This window comes from Trichosurus vulpecula, chromosome 6 (assembly GCF_011100635.1).
Source record: "Trichosurus vulpecula isolate mTriVul1 chromosome 6, mTriVul1.pri, whole genome shotgun sequence".
NCBI classification, from domain to species: domain Eukaryota; kingdom Metazoa; phylum Chordata; class Mammalia; order Diprotodontia; family Phalangeridae; genus Trichosurus; species Trichosurus vulpecula.
In genome coordinates this window covers 219,546,844-219,566,256 of record NC_050578.1, presented here as the reverse complement: position 1 = coordinate 219,566,256, position 19,413 = coordinate 219,546,844, and the positions used below count along the sequence as shown (strand labels likewise).

Genomic DNA, 19,413 nt, shown 5'->3' with positions numbered 1-19,413 from the left:
TAGCTCATATTAAAACTAAAGATATAAATAAAGAATCATTAAAAAAAAATCTTCGCAATGTGGCCTCTTCCCTCCTTTCTAGTCTTACACTTTCCTCCTCTCCATGAACTGTACAATCTAGCTATACTGTAACATTTGAGAGCAGCTAGGTGGTGCAGTGAATTAAGCACTGCCCCCTTAATCAGAAGGATCTGAGTTCTCCCCTCAAAAAAAAAGAAATATTTGCCTTTCCCAAAACATGAGACTTCATATTCTGTGTCTTTACAGTGAGTGTCCTGTGTGCGTGAAATGCTTTTCGACCCCACCACTGCCCCTTAGTTTCACTGGCTTTTTTCAGGAGACAGCTCAAATCCCATGTTCTGCAAGAAATGTATCCTCTCTAGCTAATAGTAGCTTCCTCTCTAAGATCACTGTTCACCTTCTCTGTCTGTAACTTATACACACTTGATTATTTACATGGTATCTTTCCCAATAGAGTGTGAGCTCCTAAAAGGCTAGGACTATTTTTTTTCTCCTCCTCTCCCCTACCCCTGTATTACAAGTTATACCGTAGATCATGGTGTGTAGTAAACTGTTAAAATTCTTATTGATTGATGACCACTTGATTATCCTCCTCTAGGTGCTCTCCATATTTTCAATATTTTCTTGAAGTGAGAGCAAGATTGGATCTTTGGGTATGTCAAACTTTAGATTACTCTCATCATTTACTACAGTGTATTTAATCCATCCCACTGATGCATCACACTATTTTTAACCAGTACCAGATTGTTTTGATGATTACTGCTTTTTGGTTTTGTTTTTTTGGCAGGGCAATTGGGGTTAAGTGACTTGCCCAAGGTCACACAGCTAGTACATGTGTCAAGTGTCTGAGGCTGGATTTGAACTCAGGTCCTCCTGACTCCAAAGCCGATGCTCCACTCACTGCGCCAACTAGCTGCCCCTGATTACTGCTTTTTAATACAGTTTGAGATCTGGTACAGCTAGGCTGTCTTCACTCTTTTTCTCATTGATTCCCTTGATGTTCTTGACTTTTGTTCTTCCAGATGAATTTTGTTATTATTTTTCTACCTCTACACAATAATTTTTGATAGTTTGATTGGCATAGTAAATTAATTTAGACAGACTTGTCATTTTTACTGTATTGGCTCAGCCTACCCATGAGCAATTAATATTTCTCCAATTGTTTGTATCTCACTTAATTTGTGTAAAAGGTGTTTTGTCATTATGCTTATATAGTTCCAAGGTTTGTCTTAACAGATAGAATCCCAAGTGTTTTGGATTTTCTGCAATTATCTTAAATGGAATTTCTCTTCCTATCTCTTTCTGCTAAACTTTGTTGGTAATATATAGAAAGGCTGATCATTTCTTTGTAAAAGTTGTTGACACACAAGCTGCAATTATTTTCATTGTAGTCTTTTTGCAAACTATTTTACTAAGTTCTGCAATATAAAATGAAAAATCTTTTATGAAATATTTCTTGTTACCTTTGTGCATAAGATAATATCTCCTCCACCAACTTCCTTCTTTGCCTCTTCAAAAACAACTTCAGAACCATCTTCCCATTTAGTTGTAACTCCATTTTGTATTCTGGTTTGATTTGTGCCAAAAATGTATGATGTGTTGTGAGTATTCCAGGATTATATCCACCTCTTGACAATTGGACAAGAATCCAGTTACATTTGGAGAAATAATGGCTCAGTTAACATTAATACATAGGCATGGTCTGGCTTAATTGTTTCACAGCTATGCCAGTATTACTTCCCCTTTTTGTTCTAAGGTACCACTGAGTGGTTTTGGCAATGTTTTTATCTAACTCTCTGGAATTAAGCTTTCACTGCAATGTATTTCTTTACTATTGGCTAGTTCCATTTATCCAATTAATATCAATGAGATCTTACAAAAGGGTTTTTACTTGGAAGATATTCCCCACTTCCAAATCTCTAGAAGACAAGTAGATTCTACTCTATACCATCTTGGTCCCTGGGGAGAGTGGACTCAGAATTACCATAATTTCTGTATAGCATTCCCCTCACCATCATCAAGTTCACATCTAAATGTGATGGCAACTGTATGAGACTGAGTCTCAATTAATATTAGGCTGAGTACTAAAGGTCGTTCCTTAGAGTCTGGATGCTAGACTCACTACTCCATTCCTGGACCTCCAGATGGTTCACTCTCTTGTCTTTCTCAAGTCCACATGGATAGACTATGTGCTCTTGGTTTCCTGGAAAAACTAGAAAGCAATTTGGCAGAGACTTGATATAGAACCACATTTCGCATTGTATACGATCAAAATGGATACATTTTTAGACATAAGAGGTGATATTATAAAAAAATTAGGAGAACATGAAATAGCTTGCCTATAAGATTGATGGATAAGGGGAGAATTTATGAATAAACAAGAAACAGAGAGCATTATGGGTCATAAAATGGATCATTTTGATCACATTAAAATTTTAAAAATCTGCATAAAAACCCCAATGCAGCCAATATTAGAAGAAAAACATCAAACTGGGGAGAATACCACAAGTTTCTATGATAAAGGCCTCATTTTTCAAACATATAGAAAATTTAGTCAAAGTTATAAGAATATGAGTACTTCTCCAATTGATAAATGGTCCAAAGATATGAGCGGGTAGTTTCAGAAGAAGAAATCAAAGATTTCTCTATTGACATGAAAAATGGTCTAAATCATAATTGAATAAAGAAATGCAAATTAAAACAACTCTGAGGTACCAGTTTACAGCTGTCAGGTTGGTCAATATGAAAGAAATGAAAAATGGCAAATGTTAGAGGGAAAATGGGAAAATTGGGACACTAATGTATTGTTGATGTAAACTGATCCAGCTGTTCTGGATATCAATATAGGACTATACCCAAGGGGCTATCAAACTCTACATAGCCATTAATCCAGCAATACCACTGCTAGGTCTGCACCCCAAAGAAATCAAATAAAAAGTCCATATATGTACAAAAATGTTTATAGAAGCTCTTTTTGTGTTGGCAAAGAATTGGAAGTTGAAGGGATCCACATCAATTGGGGAATGGCTAAACAAATTGTGGTATATAATCATGATGGAATACTATTGTGCTGTATGAAATGAGAAAGATGCTTCCAGAAAAACTTGGGGAGACTCATATGAACTGATGCAAGGTGAAGTAAGCAGAACCAGGAGAACATTGTACATAATAACAGCAATATTGTACAATGATCAACTAAATCACTTAGTTGTTCTTAGCAATACAATAATCCAAGCCAATTGTGAAGGACTTATGATGAAAAATGCTATCCACCTCCAGAGAAAGAACTGATGGTGTCTGAAATTAGATTAAAACACACTTTTAAACTTTCTTTATCATTCTTGATTTTTTGGCCTACATTTTCTTTTATAGCATGACTAACATGGAAATATTTTGCGTGGCTGCAAATGTATTATCTATATCAACTTTCTTGCCTTCTCAATCAGCAGAAAGGGAAAAAGGGTAAGGAAAAAATATAGAATTGAAATTTTTTTAAAAATGTAAAAAAAATTTCTTACATGAAATTGAGAAAATAAAATAAAAATTAAATGTAAAAAAACTTTTGCAAGGATGAGGCAGTAGGGAAATACTACAAAAAACTCAATAAGATTATGTAATTTAAAATTATTTTAATGTAAAGTTGATCATATGTTGAGAAGAGAGAAAAATATGTTGGGAAATATGGTTCAAAACTGAGAAATGAGTCTAAAGGCTTGTGATATAATTCCCAGGTTCATAGAACAGTGGTCCATAAAGCAGAAAAGATGTTACATCTGGAGTAGCACATCTGTATTTGAGCAAGCCACTGAATGGCAACCTAAGCTTCAGATACAGTGCATCAACCAAATGAACAAGAAAAGTCCATAGAGAACTATAGCTCTAAGAATCCACCCTATTTTCTCTAAAGATTTGCAGATTTGCTTATATCTCCTAGACATTTCCAACCTTTGTGTTTTTCTAGTGTCTTTCTGGGGTCCTATCTATGGGTTTGGATATTCCAGTAACTCATAACTTCTCTGACTTGAGAGTCCCCACCCATTGGATCCTCCATCTTGATTTCCTCCTTAACTTGACCCTCCCTCCGAAAAATTTATTCAAATGAAATTCTATTTAGTATACTGAAAGCAAAATACAAATATAAACATGAGATATAAAGCAGTTGATTACCCAAACTCCAATTTGTCCCACCATGTTCTGTGAAATGTTAGGCTAACACACCCACAGTTCTTTTTAAAGGAAGTCCTTTCAGGCTTCTGTGGTTCAAACAGAGGGGAGAAGACCAAATCATCTTTACCAAGCTACAGAACCTTTTATTCCCTTGCATGACTAAGGAGTGACTAATATTTATCAACTGGCCCTCAGCTGACTCACAGCATCTATCAACTGTCTTTTCAAAAATCTCTGTAGCATATATCATAAATGATCTTATATTCCAGGGAAATTTTATCAGGAACCTTGAAAAGATTGACAATATTGCCTTCACACATGGATGATTGTCCTCAGTGTGAATAGTATCTCTTTTCCAGGATCTGCAGTTTCTACTTAGCTGAGTTTCATAGCTGGTCTTTCAGCCTCAGTTGTGTATATGTGTAATCAGTATGGGTCATAGCCTGACCAAAATGAATCAGGTGAGGTGATGAGGACCAATTTTCATACCTAGTCAACACTGTCACAACTATAATTACCACATTTTGATCACAGAACAACTTTGAGAGCTTCCATGGCAGATCACATTAGTTTGACTATGTTGCTATCCAATCTTGTTTTTCACTTATTAAAAATCCTGGATAAATATAGACAAAGGAAAACAAGTGAAGGCCCCTGAGATTTTAGAGATTCTCACAGAACTCATCTGTGTGCTTCTAATTTACTCAATCCCAATGGATTTCAAATAGAATCTCAATGATGCATTTGGAGTTATGGGGCTCCAGGGGTTATAACTCAAATGCTGCTAAATTCAACATAAATACAGTGCTGTGGTGCAAAGATAATAACTTGGAGTCTAAAGTTTTCATCTTCTTGCAACAGTAGGTACCACTGCTGTTCTTGGTTTGCTATAAAAATACTTAGATATAATTTTTTATTTGCAGCTTGTATCAGAGGTCTATTCCCCTTGCCATGCCAGACTTTGTATTTATTTCAATTTTGCATGGTTCTCTAATGCATCTCTCTCTCTCTCTCTCTCTCTCTCTCTCTCTCTCTCTCTCTCTCTATCTCTATCTCTCTCTCTCTATCTCCCTGTTTAAATGAATAAGATTCATTTTTGATTTGGGTCTTCATGTTCCTAGTCCTTCAAAGATTTGGAAGTGAGTTATATGCACAGAACATTATTATAGCATGTTAGTAAGTAAAATTTTAATCTACCACTGGTCGTATCACACATCCTGAAACCTCACTACAAACAGTAAATACCTGATAGAACATGATTAGGTAAGGAACATTAGGTAAAGACTTCTGTGTATATGTGGGTTATTGGTTCCATGTATTATATTTCCCTCACTTCTCAAATAGAGGCTTTGGCTGGAGGATTTACACTAATATAATTGTTGTTTGATGCAGTAGAAGAGAATTAGCCTTGAAGTCAAGAGAGCTGGGATTGAATCCCACACCTGACTCTTACTGTCTCTGCCTGTGATTGTGAGTAAGTGACTATACCTCTGTGATCCTCAGTTATTTCAGGTGTAAAATGAGAATAACAATATTTTCTTCTAAAAATTACAGGAGGAAAGTAATTTATGAAATATAAATAGTCAGATTGAGTCTTCAGTATTATTATTATCTGATTATTATGTTACCAACATGAGATGTGAAATTTTCAAAAGTGACTTGCCTTCCATTCAACTAATATTTTGATATGCCCACTATACATAGGGCTGTCCTAGGCAATGTGGATGGAAAGAAAAAATGCAAAACAGTCCTTAATCTCAGAGAGCTTACATTCTATTGGAGAGAAAGGGATAAAATATTTACAGAAATAAGTAAGTACAAGATAAGCTGAGGGGGTACAGCATTTTAGAAACTAGGTTTCATATAAGTGGTGACCTACTAGCTGAGCCTCAAAGGAAGCTTGAGATTCTAAGAAGCAGAGATGAGGTAGGGCTTTTTGAGCATGGAGGATAATCTGTGCAGAGGGACAGAGATGGGAATAGAATTCTTAGTCTGGGGCACAGACAGTATGCTAGTTGGGCTGGAATATGGAGTACATGTCTGAGAGCAAAGTGAAATAAATCTGAAGAGGGAGACTGGATTCAGATTGCACATGACTCTAAATATCAAGCTTTGAAGAATTTTTGTTTTTTCCTCAAGGCAACAAGGGATGTGTTCAAGGCTTAAGTAAGTAAGTGACATGGTCAACCACATGCTTTAGGAAGATTGTTTTTGTAGGTTTTGGAGGATAGCTCAGAGGAAAGTGAGACTGAACTTCTGATTGAGAGGCCTTTGCAATAATTCAAGTGAGAGGAGATGTAATCCTGAATTAGGGTAGTAGCTATGTGAGAGGACATGAGGAGATGTGACATATGTTGTAGATGTAGAAGTGGTAAGATTTGGCAGCTGACTAGTTGGTGAAGGGAAGATGGAGAGAAGAGTAGAGATTAATTCCAGAATTGTAAACTAAGTACCTAGAAGAAAGGGTCCTGAATATAAATAAGAAATTATGGAAATAAATGGTTTTGATTGAAGGTTGGGGATGAGTTCTCTTTTAGACTTGTTGAGTTTGCAATGCCTTTAGGACATCCAGATACAAATGTCCAACTATGGTTGATGTGCGGATTGGAGTTTAAAGATGGATGTGTAGATGTGGGATTCATTTGAATGGAGATATTAATGGAAGTGAGAGCTAATAAGCTCTTTGAGTAGGTATAGAAAAAGATGAGAGTGCCTAGGGACAGATGCTGGGGCACAAGTATAATTAAAGTTTGCACTTGGATCATGATCTGCCAACGGAGGAATACTTAGTAGGAATACTAATGGCAGGAGAGCTAGTGCCACGAAAAAACCCTGAGGAGAAAATATCCAAGAAAAGTGGGTGGTCGGCTGTGTCACAGGTTGCAAAGAGGTCAAGAATCAATTAACCGATGATATTTATTAAGTACCTATTATTTTAAAGCCACTTTCCTAGGTGCTAGTGTTACAAATACAAAGGTTGAAATGATCCTTACCCTCTAGGAATTTAAATGAAGATTACAAAAATATTGTTATTTTAAAATTAAGAAATTATTGGCAATTTTGTAGAGAATAGTTTGTTGGGTATGATGGGGTCAGAAACCAAATTAGAATGGGTTAAATTAGGCAAAGAATGAGATCTTACCAAACTCCTTTTACAAAACAAATATGATGCTGATATCTAAACCAGGCAGAGTGAAAACAAAGAAAATCATAGACCAACTTAATTAATGTATATGGATGCAAAAATCATAAATAAAATACTTGCTAAAAGATTTCAACAATATATTACAAAGATTATATTTTATGACCAAATGGCATTTATACCAGGAATGCATCGATGGTTTAACGTTAGGAAAACTATTAACATAATTGATTATATCAATAATAAAAGGTCAAAGAATCATATGATTATATCAATAGATGCAAAAAAAGATGTTAATAAAGTACAACACTCATTTCTATTAAAAAACACTTGGAAGTATGCATGTAAATGGGTTTTTTCCTGAAATTGATATAAAAGCATTTAGCTAAAATCATCAGCAAGTATTATTTGTAACGGGGATAAGCCTTCCCAGTAAAGATCAGGTGGAACACAAGGATGCCCACCGTTACCAATATTATTCAATATTGTATTGGAAATACTAGCAATAGCAAAAAGAGGAGGAAAAGTAACAGAAAGAATCAGAATAGGGAATGAGGTAATAAAATGATCTCTTTTTGCAGATGATAGGATGATATACTTGTAAAATCCTAAAGCTTCAACTAAAAAGTTAGTTAAAATAATTAATAATTTTAGCAATGTAGCAGGATCTAAAGTAAATCCACACATATCATCAGCATTCTGATATATCACAAGCAAAACCTTGCAGGAAGAGGTAGTAAGAGATACCCCATTTAAAATAACTCTAGACAGTATAAAATACTTGGGAGTACACTTACCAAAACAAACTCAGGAATGATATGAACAAAATTATTAAAAAAACTTTTTATACAAATCAGATGTAAATAATTAGTGAAATATTAATTGCTCATTAGTTGGGAGAGTCAATGTAATAAAAATGACAATTTAACCTAAATTAATTTATATATTCAATGCTGTCTCTATTAAATTGCCAAAAAATTATTTTACTGAATTAAAAAAGTAAAAAAGAATCATTTGGAAGTATAAAAAGCCAAGAATATCAGAGGAACTAATAAAAATGTAAGGGAAGTTGGTTTAGCAGTACCAAATCTTCAACTCTATATGAAAGTTATCATATAACTATACCAAAACTTTCTGGTATTGGCTGATAAAAGAAAGGTAGATCAATGGAAGAGAGTAGACGCAATTTACAGCAGCAAATAAATACAGTAAACTTGTATTTGACAAATGTAAAGACTTAAGATTTGGGGATAAGAATTCATTATTTGGTAATGAATTAAATTGTTGGAGAAAATGGAAAAGAGTATGGCAGAAACTGGACATAGATCAATATCTTACACCACTTGCCAAGATAAGGTCAAAATAAATACATGACCCAGATATAAAGAAAAATATTAAAGAAAATTTCAAGAACATGGAACATATTGCCTGTCAGACTTGTGGATAGGTGAATAATTTTTGGATGAACAAGACATAGAGAGCAGAGTAAGGTGTAGCATGGATAATTTTAATTACATTAAATTAAAAAAGATTGTTTTTACAAATAAAACAAATATTGCCAAGATCAGAAGGAAAGCAGAAAATTGAGCAAAAAAATTTCTACACAGTTTCTCAAATAAAGATCTCATATCTCAAATATATAAAGAACTTTATCAAATATATAAGAATATAAGTCATTCCACAATTGACAAATTGTCAAAGTTGATGAACAGGCAGTTTTTAGATAAAGAAATCAAAACAGTTTATGGTCATATGTAAAAATGCTCCAAATCATCGTTGATTAGGGAAATGCAAATTAAAAAAATCTTGGAATATCATTTCGCATCTATCAGATTGGCTAAAATGATTGAACGGGAAAGTGACAAATGTGAGAGAGGATGTGGAAAAATTGGGACTCATTCATTGTTGGTGGAATTGTGAACTGATCCAACTATTTAGGAACACAATCTCTAATTACAGCAAAAACGTTATTAAACTGTATATGCCCTTTGACCCAGCAATACCACTACTAGGTCTATTTCCAAAGATGATTAGGGAAAAAGGAAAACAATGTGTATGTTTTAAAATATTTATAGCAGGTCCCTTTTGTGGTGGCAAAGAACTGGAAATTGTGGGAATGTGTATCAATTGTGGAATGGCTGAACAAGTTTTGGTATATGATTGAGATGGAATACTACTGTGCTATAAGAAGTGATTATCTCAATGATCTTAGAAAAACATGGATAGACTTGCATGAAGTAATGAAGATTAAAATGAGTAGAACCAAGAGAATGCTGCATACAATAACAGTAATATTGTTTCAAGAATAATTTTGAGTGAATAAGTCATTGAACTGCAAAGGACATATGAAGGAAGATCCTTTTTGCATCCAGATAAAGAATCGATGAATAGAAGTATATACAGAATTATTTTACATATTGTACACATATTCATGCCTAATGATAGCCATGGGGAGGGGGAAGGGAAAAAAGATGGAAAAAAGTAATTTAGATGATAATTTTATTATGTATTTAAAGGGAATAGCAAGTTATACATAATTAATTTGCAGTTTAATGTGTAACCATCTTTTTTATTATACTATGTTATGGCAATGCTTTTTTTAATTCCATAAATTAAAAATAAATTTTAAAAAGACAAGTGACTAGGAGAAGAAGAAGTGGATTCAATGAGGGTATATTTTTTCCACCCTGGTAGCTGATTAGGAAAGGGAAGGGATATCTTATGATAGCTTGAAAGGATGTCAGGGCCAAATAAATGCTTTTAAAGAATTGGACAGTTTGAGCCCATTTGTAGAAAGAAGGAAAGAAGATAAAAAGATTGAGGATTAAAGGTTATTTTTCAAAAGGGAAAGTTTAGGATTGAAATAGTAGGTTGGGATCAGTGGAACAAGTAGAGGGATTGGTCCTAGAAAAAAGGACTATCTGTTTTTCAGAGATTGTTGCAAAGACAATAAGGGATGATATTGAGGCATTTTAAATTGTAGAACAAGAAAGAAGAGGGAATCCACAGGAATAGCTTTTCTTTTGTCAGAAAAGTAGTATGCAGACATTTTTCTTGAGAGTGTGTGTTGGTAAGCAAAATGGGCTCTTGGCACTTAGTTGGCTTTTGTTTCCTTCGAGTAATTCAGTGTATTTCATTGAGCCTTACTAGGTGCTAAGCCCCAGGCCCAAACCCCTATTAGATACGAAGAAACCTACGGTGGGTGTGGATTGGTAACTAAGGTGGGGCCCAAGGTGGGGCTAACTCAGGGGAGGGCCTAGTTTACACATGAGTTTGAGTGACAGGTTTGGGAAGTTAGAGGCTCTTAGACCATGTGGGTTTAAGTCGCCTCTTTGTGATGACTTTAGGTCATGTGGGTGAGTCACATGTGTGACTTACCCCTGATGCTGAAAAAGGTATAACACCAGGGATTGGCTTTATCTTCTTTGGAGCTCTTACCCACAGCAGTGCATGCCTCTGGGCCAGCCCTTGTTCTGAGCTCTCGAGCTGAACCTAGATGTTGGTAACTATGAATTGTATTGGGTCTGTCTGTTTGTAATTTGTTTAGGGCTCTCACTTGCAGAGACTCTGGGCAGCTGTAGCTAAGAAGCTCTCCAGCTCATAAACCCAGATGCTGAGACTTTGTTAAACTCTGGTAACTATGTATTGGGATTTGAATCAGACGAGGTCTGTCTGTTGATGTTTGTACTTTGTTTGTATTTTGCTCTGAAGTTCAGCGTGCTGGCTTTTTCCCCTGAACTAAGTGAATGATATTTGTATGCTGAATTAAAGTAAGCTTGTCAACCCCTCAATGTAGCTTTCCTTAGTTAAGCAGATCAAAAGAACCTGTGCTTTTGCAGCATGCTGGTAGCGTTCTTGTTGTTGGGGTTGGGTTGGTCTTACACCGCCACAACAGCTGCTAGCCGGATTGTTGAAACAGAGGGAAGGGTGAAGGTGTTGAAAAATTGATTTGGCACTCTAAAAATGTGTACTCAATTAAGGCTTTCTTTCTTTTTGCAGTCACAAAAAAGAGTTAGACTATAGACCCATAAATGAATGTCATAGTCTAATTCTTCTCGGTGCTGGCCAGTATCTCAATATTTTATATCATTTCTTATTGGAATTCAAAGAGAAGAAAAATGATGAAAGAAAAATGTATTTAGAGTTGAAAGTAATAAAAACATTCCAGTAAAAATTAGCATTTAAGATTATTTCTTTTATTCGGAACTTAACTAAGCATCAAAAAATGAAAACATTTCAAGTTTCATCTTTAAAAGAAATAAAACATATATGTAAAGGTGTGCTACCCCACTTTTTTGCATTTTAAAATATATTCTTGTCAATCTTTCCCTTCCCCCTTGTTTATCTCTGCCTACTTAACTACCTCTCACAGTGGAAATCCTTCCTTGTAAGAGATATGCATAGTCAAAGAACAAAAGTCAATAGATTCACCATGTCTGAGAATGCGTATCTCAATCAGAGGTTGCCAAACTTATTTGGTCTACCACCTTCTTTTCAAAAAGAAAATATTCAGTGCCCCCTGGGGAAGGATTAGGTTAAGCCTTGTTTTTATTCAATGCCCCCCAAATGCACCAGAAGCAACAACTGCCCCGCCCTGATTCATTCCAGCACCACTAGGGAGCGTAGTCACTCACTTTGGAAACCTACGTGTCTAGTCTAGTCCATCACCTCTCTGCCAAGAAGTGGTAGTTAATATTTCCTCATCAGTCTTTTGAAGACATGATTTGTCATCATTTTGGTCCTAGTTCTCAGTCTTTCAAAGTTGTTTCCCATTTCATGATTATTGTGGTCATAACACAAATTATTCTTCTAGTTCTACTGAGTTCACTCAGCATCAGTTAATAGGAGTGTTTCCGTATTTCTCCAAAGCAGTCATATTCATCATTTCTTGTGGCACAATAAGTTCCCACTGCTTTCCTATGCCACAGTTTGCTCAATCTACTCTGCAATCAAAGGCAGTAATATATAAAACAGGATATGATTACATAAGGGTGAGCAAGTGCTTTCCATTGTTTTACCTAAAGACAGTCGAGGTTCCCATGGGAAATTTCTCATCGTGCTTCAGGCTAGCAATATCTCACTCAATGATAGCCTTTTTCAGTGGTACCAAGTTCTTGGAGATAAATACAATAAGACAGAATCCAGATTCCCAGTTCCTCCTCTATTGTGATTTTAGAGCACCAGAGTCATGTTGGAAACCTGGGCTTTCCTCACAGTTAATTAGCATGAGGTAAATAACATTTTCAGGTGTGGAAAGTGGCCCTGTGAGAAGCCAGGGATAACAAATCAGACTCTATTTCTCTGGAAGGAATTAAAAATGGTGGTTAGTTGGCAAATCAGCATTTATACATTTGGATAAAATCTTTGCATATCTCTAAGAAATTTACATATCCTGGGAGGAAACTATCCTCTTCACTCTTAGAGGCTTTTAAAAATTGTCACAATGGCAAAATTGGTAAATCATATATTCCTATTAGTCCAGTGGGAAAAATTGGAAGGAAGCAAATTTGTTTTTCTCTGCTTTGCATATAAGGACTCTGCCCTGATACCTACTAGCAAAGCATGGGAATAAGAGAGTAGGATGTGCATTTAGGAAGTGGTCAGTAAAAGTTTCCAGAATACATCAATAGACATATCCAAATTTTAGTCCTGGATTCTATTTTAATCTCTTTCTTTTTTGTCTAATAGGCTCTCTTTTCAAGACAGATGTCTAGCAATAACTGCACAGTTGTGACTGAATTCATTATTTTGGGGTTAACAGATAATTCAATCCTTTGTGTCATCCTCTTTGTGATATTTCTGTGTGTCTATGCTGTCACCTTAGTTGGTAACCTCAGCATAATCATTTTGATCAGAAATAGCTCCCAACTTCACACTCCAATGTACCTTTTCCTCAGCCACTTGGCTTTTGTAGACACTGCATATTCCTCATCTGTCACACCTATTATGCTCAAGAACTTCCTTGTGGACAAAATCACAATCCCTCTGGAAGGCTGTGTGGCCCAGCTGTGTTGTGGAGCCACCTTTGGGACAGCTGAGTGCTTCCTGCTGGCTGTGATGGCCTATGATCGGTATGTGGCCATCTGTAGCCCCTTACTCTACTCCACCAACATGTCTACTGGGATCTGTACCCTATTACTCACCATATCCTACCTAGGTGGTTGTATAAATTCTTGGATTGCTGCTGGTTGCTTATTGAATCGGTCCTTCTGTGGAACTAATAAGATCAATCACTTTTTCTGTGATTATTCACCACTTTTGAAGCTTTCCTACTCCCAAGATAATCTTGCTGAAATTCTTCCTGCTGCCTCTACTGGGTTAGTGATCATGATGACAGTGTTAATTATCATAATCTCTTATGTATACATCCTCTTCTCTGTCCTGAAAATAAGCTCCTCTGAGGGGAGATCCAAAGCTTTCTCAACTTGCATCTCCCACCTCACAGCAGTCACACTTTTCTATGGAAGCACTACATTCATTTATATGATGCCCAACTCCAGTTACACAACGGATGAGAACAAAGTAGTGTCTGTTTTCTACATTGTAATTATCCCTATGTTGAACCCCCTGATCTACAGTCTAAGGAACAATGAAGTAAAAGGGGCCCTGAGAAAACTAATGAGTGGGAAACAGATTTTTTCATGAAATTAACTCAAAAGAAGTATTTATTAAGTACATACCATGTCCCAGTCACTTTGTTAGACTTAGGGGATACAGTGACAAAAATGAAACAGTCTCAGCCTATAAATAGCTAGTATTTTACTGAGATAATACTTATGATCAAGTGATATGAATTAATGGATTTTAGGAAAAGTGTATTTTTATTTAGTTCATTAAATTTATGAATTTAAAAGTTGATTGCAAAGATCTGAAAATAAATGCAATGTTCCACAAACATGGGCCTCCCACCTCTGCAAAGGAGTAGGGAGAGGTGTCTTCTTATACTCTTCTTTGGGTCCATGATTGTTTTTTATAATCTTGTAGCACTCATTTTCTATTAATTTATGGAGATTGTTCTTTCCATTACATTGGTGTGGTCATTTTATATATTGATTTTTTTTTGGCTCTGCTATCATCACACTGTATCAGATTATGTAAATGTTTTCTATGTTTCTGTATTAACCATTTGTTTTTAAATTTCTTTATCATTCTTGATTTTTTTGGTCTGTATTTTCTTTCACAATATGACAAATACAGAAATACTTTGCATGACTACAAATATATGATCTGTATAAAATTGTTTGCCTTTTCACTGAAGAGACAGGGGAAAGAGGGAAAGAGAAAATATGGAATTTAAAACTGTTTAAAATGCTAAAGATGTTTGGTTATGAACCTAATAATAAAAATTTTATACAAATAAGATCAGATTTAAATTATTGGAGAAATATTAATTGTTTAAGGGTGGGCAGAACCAATAATACAAAATGACATTTTAAGCTAAACTAAACTAATCTAGTCATTCAATGCCATCCCAGCAAGTTACCAAAAACATTTAATTCAGGTAGAAAAAATAACAAAATTCATTTGAAGAACAAAAGGTCAAGAATATCAAAGGAAGCAATGAAAAATATAAAAGAAGAAGGCTTACCAGTACCAGATCTTAAACTATTTTTAAAATCAGTAATTATCAAAACTTTTTGGTACTGGTTAAAAAATAGAAAGGTGGATCAGTAGAATGGAGTAGATACACAATAAACAGTAATAAATAATTATAGTAACTTTGTGTTTGAAAAATGTAAAGATTTAAGCTCATGGGATAAGAATTCACTATTTGGTGAAAATTCTTGGTGAAATTGTAAAGCAGTCTGGTAGAAATTAGGCATAACCTAATATCTTACACCATTTATGAAAATGAGGTTAAAATGACCTAGATATAACCTATATAACATGACCTAGATATAAAGGTAGCTATTATAAGAAAATTAGGAGAAAATGAAACTTAATACTTATTAGACTTATGGATAACAGAAGAATTGATGAGTAAGCAAGAGAGAGAACATTGTGAGATGTAAAATGGATAATTTTATTTAAATTAAATTAAAAAGATTTTTCTTAGCAAATAAAACCAAAGTAGACAAGATTAGAAGGAAAGCAGAAAACTGGGAAAACATTTGTATAGAAAGATAAAGGTCTTATACTACAAATATGTAAAGAATTTAATCCAATATATAAAAATACAAGTTATTCCCTGGTTAGTAAATGGTCAAAGGATATGAACAGGTGATTTTTTGTGGAAAAAAAATCAAAACTACAAAGTAATATAAATTCTCTAGTTATTATTGTCTAGAGAAATGCACATTAAAATAACCTTGAGATGTCATCTCATATCTACTAGATTGGCTAAAATGATAGAAGTGGGAAACCGCAAATGTTGGAAGAGATGTGGAAAAATTGGGACATGAATATATTCAATGTTGGTGGAACTGTGAACTGACTCAAACATTTTAGGGAGCTATCTGGAATTATGTCCAAAGAATTATAAAACTGTATGTTCTTTGACCCAGAAATATCACTATTAGGTCTATATCCCAAGGTGATCAAGAAAAAGCAAATATTTATAGTATCTCTTTTTGTGGTGGCAAAGAACTGGAATTTGAGGGGATGCCCATCAATTGGGGAATGACTAAACAAGTTGTGGTATATAATTGTGACGGAATACTACTGTGCTGTAAGAAATGAGGAGCTGATTGATTTTAGAAAAAAATAGAAAGACTTCAATGAAATAATGAAGAGTGAAAAGAGGAGAACTAAGTAAGGGAACATTATTTGAAGAATGAGTGAGAACAGCTAAGTTATTCTATTATAAATATTCCTAAGCTACAAAGGGCTTATAAAAGAAGATGATGTCCACCTCCAGAGAAAGAACTGGTTAAATAGAAGTATATGTAGTATGGTTTTACCCACACACACATACACATGTGTCAAACGGTGGCCTCTTCTATTGTGGGTTGAGAAGGGAGGGAGACAGTTTAGAAATAAAAATTTGACTCAAATAAATTGAATTAAATTTGAAAAAGTTTAATTATATGAAATTAAGAAAAAATAAAGTAAAACTTAAATAAAAAGAAAAACATCTTTTACAAAGAATGAGGCAATAGGAAAATATTGCAAATAACTTAAAAAGATGATCTAATTATGTCAACTAACCTTTGGAAAAACTCCATGTCATATATCATAAATGCTCTTATATTCCAGGAAAAAATTTATCAGGAGGCTTGAAAAGATTTCCATCCTGCTTTAACATGTGGATAATTTTCCTTACTGTGAATACTACATTTGTTCTAGAATCTATAATTTCTACTAAGTTGAATTTCATAAATGCCTTTGAATCTTAGTTGCATATAAGTATAATCAATATCGGTTATAGCCTGACCAAAACGAGTCTGGCAAGGTGATGAAGACCAATTTTCATACCTATTCAACACTGTCACAACTACAATTACCACATTTTCATCACATAATAATTGTTGAGAGCTTCCATGGAATATCATAATAGTTTGACTATATTGCTGTCCATTCTTGTTTTTCACTTTGTAAAAATCCTGGATAAACACAAAGAACAAAATGAAGACCCCTGAGAATTTAGAAAACTTCTCAGAAAACTTATCTCTGTGTTAGTAATTTTCTCTATCCCCATGGATTTCAAATGGCATTTAATGATGCAGGTTACATTTGATATTAAGGTGCTCAAGGGGTTATATCCCTAATGCTACAAACCCCAACATAAATAGGCTGCTGCCATACAAAGATAATTCCTTGCAGTCTGAAGTTATCATCTTCTTCATTAATAGGTACCACCGCTATTCTTGGTTTGGCCATAAAAACACTTAGATATAATTTTTGATTTGTAGCTCATTTCAGGTAGGCTTCTCTATTCCTCTTGCTACGCTAGATTTTATATAGATTTCATTTTTACATAGGATTCTCTCTCCCTCTGTCTCTGTCTCTGTCTCTGTCTGTCTCTCTGTCTCTCTGTCTCTCTCTCTCTCTCTCTCTCTCTCTCTCCCCTTCTCTGTATCATTCCTGATTACATCCTTCATATTTCTGGTCCCTTATAATGCCATATAAATTCAAATATCTGAAAACAAGCTATAGAGAGAGAGCATTATCACACCATATTAGTAAGTAAATCCTGACTGACCATAGGTCGTCATACATCGTGAAACGTCTCACTACAAACAGAAAGTATCTGATAGAACATGATTAGGTAAGGATACCTTTAGTAAAGATCTGTGTGTATGCACAGGTGCATTTGTTTCATGTATTACTTCCACACACACACACACACACACACACACACACACACACACACACATTCTTCTCAAATAGAGGCTATGACAGGAGGAATTTCACTGATAATAATGTAAAGAGAATTAGACTTCAAGTCAGGGGAGCTTGGTTTGAGTCCCAAATCTGACTATGGCTATGACTGTGATTGAGGGTAAGTGATTGAACCTCCGTGGTCCTCAGTTTCCTCATCTGTAAAATGAGGTAATAATATTTTCCTCTAAAAATTGTGGGTGGAAAGTAATTTATGAAATCTAAATTGTGGTATTGAGCTATTCTAATTATCATGATTATGTCACTAATATAAATAAGACTTGAGATTTTCAGAAGTGACGTGTTGTCTTCCACTCAACTAATATTTGGATATGCCCAATAGGCATGGGGTCCTCTTAGGAACTAGAGATAGAAAAAGTAAAAGACAAAATATTCCTTAATCTCAGGGATCTTACATTCTATTGGGGAAGAAGGGATAAAATATTTATACACATAAGTAAAAACAAGATAAGTTGAGGAGAAACAGAGTTTAAGAAACTAGGATTCTTGTAAGTGGTCACCCCACTAGCTGTGACACAAAGAAGCTTAAGATTCTAAGAAGCAGAGATGAGCTAGGGGATTTTGAGTATGGAGGATGGCCTGTGCAAAGGGAAGAAGATGGGGGTAGAATTCTGAGTCTGAGGACTACTAGTAGATCAATTGGCCTGAAGCATAGAGTACATGGCTGAGAATATAGTGAAATAAATCTGATGAGAAAGGCTGGATTCAGATTGTCCAGGACTGTAAATATCAAGCTGAAGAATAGTTATTTTGTCCTCAAGGCAATAAGCAGTCTCTTCAGGGCTTCAGTAATCAAATGATATGGTCAGCCATGTGCTTTAGGAAGATAATTTTTATAGGTTTTTAGAGGATAGTTTAGAGGATGTAGAGATTACACTTTTAATTAGAGGCTTTTTATGATAGTCCAAGTGAGAAGAGATGTGAACATGAGTAAGGCTGGTGGTTGTGTCAGTTGACATAAGAGGAGATGTGATATGTGCTGTGGATGTAGAAGTGGCAAGATTTGGGAATTGACTAGAGGGGAAATGGAAGATGGAGAGAAGATTAGAGATTAATTCCAGGATTGCAAACCAGAAATAAACAGAAATAAGAAATTATGGAGATAAGTGGTTTTAGATGCAAGGTTAGGGATGAGTTCTCTTTTAGATTTATTGAGTTTAAAATGCCTCTGAGGCATCCAGGTACAAATGTCCAACTATTGGTGATGTGTGGATTGGTGTTCAAGGCTGGATGAAATATGTATTATTAGGAGGCTATATATACCAGAATCACAATCTCCAAAAGCAGGCTGATAAAGAAAGGTTAGATTGGTAGGAAGAGTACTAGTTCCAGGACAGCCAGTGAAAATTCATGAGAAGAAAGTATCCATGAGGATTAAGTGATCCACCTTGTCACATGCTGCAAAGGTCAAGAATTAATGAACAAGCATTTATTAAGCACCTACTATTTTTCAATCATTTTCCTAGGTGCTAATGCTAATACAAATACAAAGTCTGAAACAATCTCTCATCTTAAGGAATTCAAACGAGCATTACTAAAACATTATCATTTTAAAATTAAGAAATTATTGATAACTTTGTAGAGAACAGTTTGAGTGGGGTGATGGGTCAGAAACCAGATTAGAATGGGGTAACAAATGAGTAGGAGGAGAGTAAGTGGACTCAACAAAGGTAGACCTTTTTTTCCTGAAAGGAGATTAGGAAAGAGAAGAGATATAGTGTGAGAACTTGAAAGGATGTCAT

General features: G+C 35.0%; 1 protein-coding gene across 1 annotated transcript; it reads left to right on the top strand.

The window, feature by feature from the left end:
* The first annotated feature begins 13,036 nt into the window (after positions 1 to 13,036).
* LOC118853902 (olfactory receptor 508-like) lies at positions 13,037 to 13,975 on the top strand. The gene has a single exon (XM_036764136.1). It carries the CDS (start codon positions 13,037 to 13,039, stop codon positions 13,973 to 13,975), a length of 939 nt encoding a protein of 312 aa, XP_036620031.1.
* The last annotated feature ends 5,438 nt before the right edge of the window (positions 13,976 to 19,413 follow it).